Source organism: Rhododendron vialii, chromosome 10a, assembly GCF_030253575.1.
Source record: "Rhododendron vialii isolate Sample 1 chromosome 10a, ASM3025357v1".
Lineage (NCBI taxonomy): Eukaryota > Viridiplantae > Streptophyta > Magnoliopsida > Ericales > Ericaceae > Rhododendron > Rhododendron vialii.
The window spans coordinates 29,774,491-29,779,567 of record NC_080566.1 but is presented as its reverse complement, the minus strand read 5'-3'; the positions used below and the strand labels follow the sequence as shown (position 1 = coordinate 29,779,567).

General features: G+C 37.7%; 1 protein-coding gene across 2 annotated transcripts; it reads left to right on the top strand.

Moving 5' to 3' along the window:
* Nucleotides 1-280: 280 nt before the first annotated feature.
* On the top strand, nt 281-4,241 carry LOC131303470 (uncharacterized). Of its 2 annotated transcripts, none has more exons than XM_058330347.1 (3): nt 281-545; nt 945-1,214; nt 3,868-4,241. In XM_058330347.1, exons 2-3 carry the CDS (start codon nt 1,067-1,069, stop codon nt 4,008-4,010), a joined length of 291 nt encoding a protein of 96 aa, XP_058186330.1. In that variant the 5' UTR covers nt 281-545; nt 945-1,066; the 3' UTR covers nt 4,011-4,241. The 2 variants fall into 2 exon arrangements, with proteins under 2 accessions (XP_058186330.1, XP_058186328.1); XM_058330345.1 differs by having other exon boundaries at nt 285-545; nt 948-1,214.
* The last annotated feature ends 836 nt before the right edge of the window (nt 4,242-5,077 follow it).

Here is a 5,077-nt window from a genome sequence, read left to right as displayed (position 1 = left end):
ACCTTAGGTGAGTATATTTACAATTTGAATGAGACTGAAAATTAACTTAGTTTCTTCAAACCATCAAAATGGCTACTTTTCCTACATAAACCAAAGTTCTTGTCATAAATTTCAATCCCTCCCCCGGTAAACTAGTTGGGTTTACATGATGTGGCCCCACACACGTACCATTTCTTTTGGACAGCATAAAACCAGTATAAACAAAGTAGTACTAACATAGTAGTAAAATGCAAGGAGTAAAAAATTGTTAAATGTGACGATTTAGACTCAAGACAAACAATCTTTCAAGAAGTCCTCCTATAAGAAAACAAAAATATTGGGAGACGGATGCTAGTTATTGAACTACGAGGGTTCTTATGTATCAGTTGAACATTAGGGATGTCATCGTAGTTTTACCTAATGGTAACCAACGAACCATCCAACATCGTAGTTTTAGGTTTGACGGCAACGAAGACGACGCTGCCATGCGCTCTCTCTCTCTCTAGCCTCAGTCCGACGAACTGTCGCCGGAGGCCAACTGCCGGCCATCCTTCTCTCTTGCCCAGGTAAGTTTTTCCGACACTTTGATTTATATTTTCCTTTAGAATTCTTTTCGAAATTGAATGAGAAGAATTTCGTAAGCTCTATTTAAGCCCGCGAGCTCTAGCCACTGAAGCAAAATGCACCCTAAAACTCATTGACTCGACACTAAATACGTGGACCTTTTTAGCTTTGAATTGATTGTTAGCTCGACATTAGCCTTATTTAGTTGTATTGTACGGTAAAATTGTTCAAAATGGTCTAAAATGGTCCAATTTTGTTCAGTAGAACTCAATTCTGTATAATCTGTATAACCCAACATTGATATGTCAGTCCAATTTTCTTGAATGTACATACCCATGTTCTTTTCTTTTCCCTATTCAACTAGACCACTCAAGAGTTGAAAATTGGGTTTCTATTTGAAGCAGGATCATCCTAGTTTCAGTGTTAGGGCCAATTAGAAGCCTGTTGTGCCATAAGAGCTTGAAAGGTCCTGAATCTTGATCCACCAGAGCAATCACCTTTGGTTCGTTTAGGAGATCAATACATGGCGTTGAGGCGTTATCTCGGATTTTCTGATGGCGAGCTGATGAGGTCAGATGCGAAACCTTGTACTAGGTTAATGAGGCAAACTGCTGGGATTTTCAGCGTTGGAGGAGCATTTGGGTTTTGGATTCTCTGTCGTTTGCATTATGGTATGTGCTAGTTTGTTGTTTCCTATTCTTGTTGTTTTCACGGGCTTTATTTTTTGTTGTATTCCCAGCTACATGCGATTTTAATGGTTACTTCCTGCGATCGGTATATTCTTCTCCGTTTTGATTACAGGTGGAGAAACTTTAAACACCAGTTTTATTTACTGTCTTCTATCTGATCCTTATGTTTATCTCATTGGCTTAACCTTGGTTTTTTTTTTTTTTTGGCTGTTTATGTTCTGAAAATGTTAGAAGAGAAGACAAAATATCTCATACTTAGGTTAGGTGGAACTTGCTTAGAAGTTTTGATGATCATTTATCATATTTGCATACTTGATAATTGTCGTGCATGTGTACATACAATAGCATTTGTTCGTGAGAAACACCTAGCCAACGAAAATATGAATAGTTAATCTGGACAAGAATTTTAACTTGTATAAATACGACAATGAACTTTGCAGAGATCAAGTTTCTAGAAGTTGTAAGTCAATTTATAGAAGAATGCAAAAAGTGGCTTTGAAAGTTTACTGGGTGAATCTGTTACAAGAGATACTATATTTATGAGTCATGTAATACAGACGTAGGGTAATGTGCAGCAGGGACCAAAAGAGATGGAGAACCAGAAGAGTAATAACCCCACATAGCAACTATCATACTTTAATTGACTCGACTGATTATGTTTGACTTCAGGTTGTTGAAAATGGAACCCAGAACATAGTTACAAAGATGACCGATTTCCAAATAACCAACCGTGTGCGACTTTAATTATATGCTGACTAAGATCGAGAATGGCAACTGACTACCATACTTGCTAGTTGCACCAAAAACTTTATCTCCTTGAGAAATTGCAGCCTTAGGGAACCTATAGAGGGCTGATGGAGTTAGTGCTAGCATTGGAGTAAGATTCATTTGTTAAGTATTTAGCACTTGACAACTATATCTAGAAGAAATATAAGAGAAAGGTACACGTAAGAGAAACGCGTTTGGAATTCAAGATTTGCAGTGTGTTATGGAATCTTTGTCATTTTGTAAATCTAATTTCTTTTCATTAAATTATTAAAGAGTTTTCAACGAGCTGTTACCGAGTTGTGATTTATGAGGTTATTTCGCTAGTGAGTATTTGAACCTGCCCAACTGAACCTTCTGTTCTGGTAACAAGGCTATTACTTGGGTTGCAAATTCTATTTTGGAGGATCAATTGAAGCCAAACTTTTAACCTGTTGGTTTGCATGTGTGAGATTCGACAAGAAAGCAACATCTCCTCTCTCTCTTTCACTCTATTTTGATGACAGCAAAGTTGTTTGTTACTTATTCAGTTATTCACTTATTCCTAACCTTTATTCTTCACCCTTGGGCCTCGTCAGAAGAAAGCAACCGAATTTTCTTAGTTGAAGAGGTGTGCTGCACCAACTAGACTATGGAGGATGATTAGCACGTTTTGTGTTTTGACTGTTTTCCTCCGTTTCTCCATGGTGCTGGTACTGTCAAAGGAATAGCGCAATAATATGTCTAATGTGAGATAGTTCAGTTTTAGTTGCAGATGTTCTCGCTAATGGGTAGCTGCAGTCAAGATTTGAAGCTCACCCAAACACGACGAAAACCGAAAGGAAACTAGAACTAGAAAAGAAAGTACCAATTAAAAAAAAACTAGAAAAGAAAGTAAAGGAAAAGAATTTCAAAAAGTCTCCATCCCATGTTCTACTTCTGTGTAGGGCATAGCCCCTGTGTTCTACTTCTCTCTCTCTCTCTCTCTCTCTCTCTCTCTCTCTCTCTCTCTCTCTAATTTTTGTGTCCTTGATTCTTGAAAAGACCTATATATTGAACTTGGCTCATGTTCTATCAAACAAACTAATCTGCAATTTACTAGCTTTGTCTGAGGTACCACATGTTTCCCATGAATCAATTTTCAATTTGAATTCTCCAATTTTGATTGTAACATGGCCACTTGGGTTTGAGTGTGGTAATGGAGTAACAGACTTGCTTCTGCCATCATGCTATTGCTATTATCTGATGTATCCGCCCAGTCGTCGTTTGTGAAATCTTCTGCTTAGATTTTTTTTCCCTTGCATCTCTTGTGAAGTCTGCATCTTGTTGTTTACTTTGATCTTTCACCTTCATAGTATTCAGTAGAAGAGAGGTTCCCCAATCCTAACATCAGTACCCTGTTGTTAACACCCCACTCCACTATGATTTTGTTTAAAAAAAACCTAACTATTCAAATGTTAGTTTGCCATTGATAGTTGTGGACACCCCTCGTACAGCAGTAGTTACTGTCTCATAATGCATTATGGTGGAAGTTCATAGCAGAAGAGAGTTTAAAGCAGCGAATTACTTTTATTTTTTTAATTTGTTTAGTTCTGCAAAAGGTGATTCAACATTTTATGCAAAATGAGATACAATTGTAAACTGGTTTTCAGTTATTGAACTGTGAAAAAAAACGAAATAAACATGATTTTAAAGGAATTTCTTGATTGGTGGACACGCAAAGGTTTTCTCTATTTCCGGTATCTGAGTTGAAACTTGCTTTTTCTTTTTCTGGTGAATGCTATAATTGCTTTGTTAGTTGCCATATGCTCTGTGATTCTGAAACTTCGCACTTCTACGGATGTACGCATTTCATTATAACCTTCTTCATGGATTTTCCATTCTAATGCAGGTCCTAGAATCACAATTCCCAGAAGCCTTAGGTGGGCAGGTTGTGGAGCCGTCTCTGTGAGTTCAACAACGGCTCTGCTGGTCCGCCTCTTCAGTCCCGAGTGTGAACCCCAGAATATAGCTGCTTACGACAATAAGAAATGATGTTTGATTCTCGTTTTCATTGGATTTTGATGTGTGAAAATGTCCTGTAGTCCCTTCCCTCGAGGAGGATGTTTTTCCCATTTCCCAGACGAACCTCCGGAACTATTTTTTGTGATCATTATCCCAAATTAGCTTGTGAATTACAGAAATATTTACTCTTCTCCTATGAGTGTAACCTTTCACGAATGATTGTATCATGGGTGATCATTATATCTTTGCTTTGTTTCATCAGGGAATGTGCTGGAACATAGTTTTTAGGAAATATGGAAGTTTGGTTGTTTGTTTCACTGAAAATATTGGGGTAAATGTTACTAGCAAAGAATATCCAATTTTATCCGGAAAAGATTGGAAAATGAAAGGCTAGGTTTTACCCTGAATCTTCCTCTTCCTTGAGAGCAATTGGAAAAACTCGTGTTTGGGCCTTCCAATGGATATTTTCTTTCACATGTTTCGTATGACCAAAAAACAGAAAAAAAAAACCATGCGAAAATTGGAGGGTTTTGTTTTGGAAAAATCGAAACCAAATAAAGTGTATCATTGCAAATTGAAAACTTGGTCCTCTTTACGTCAACTTCAGGGCTAAAGGAAATTTTCAAGTCGAGAATTTCTTGAACTAATCCGAATTATCCAACTAATTGCTACTTACTTTAAGACCTTTTAAACTTTCTGAAATGCTTTTCCATGCTGCCTCCCATGTTTTTTTTTTTGGTTTGACGGTTATGGGTGTCCGGGCTTACGTGTACCTCAACTAATCTCCGATCTGGTCAAAGAACTATCATCCACGTCGGGGCTAGAGAATTCACCAAGCAATTACTTTCTTATGATCTGACTAAATAATCGGATCCTAATCAATTGTACAGTGGGCAAATCTACCAAACAGCAACCGGCTTAGCCTTCGAGCTTCCTTGCCATGTTTTTGAACTGCCAAAAGTCTCACTCTACAGCAGCAGAGCTCACTAATTTAGTAACATTTCCTTCACCAACCTTACTCAGCATTCCAAATCTTGTAAACACGTCATTCTCCTTTTCAACTTGCATTTTCTTTTCCTCCCCTTTCCCCACTTCCA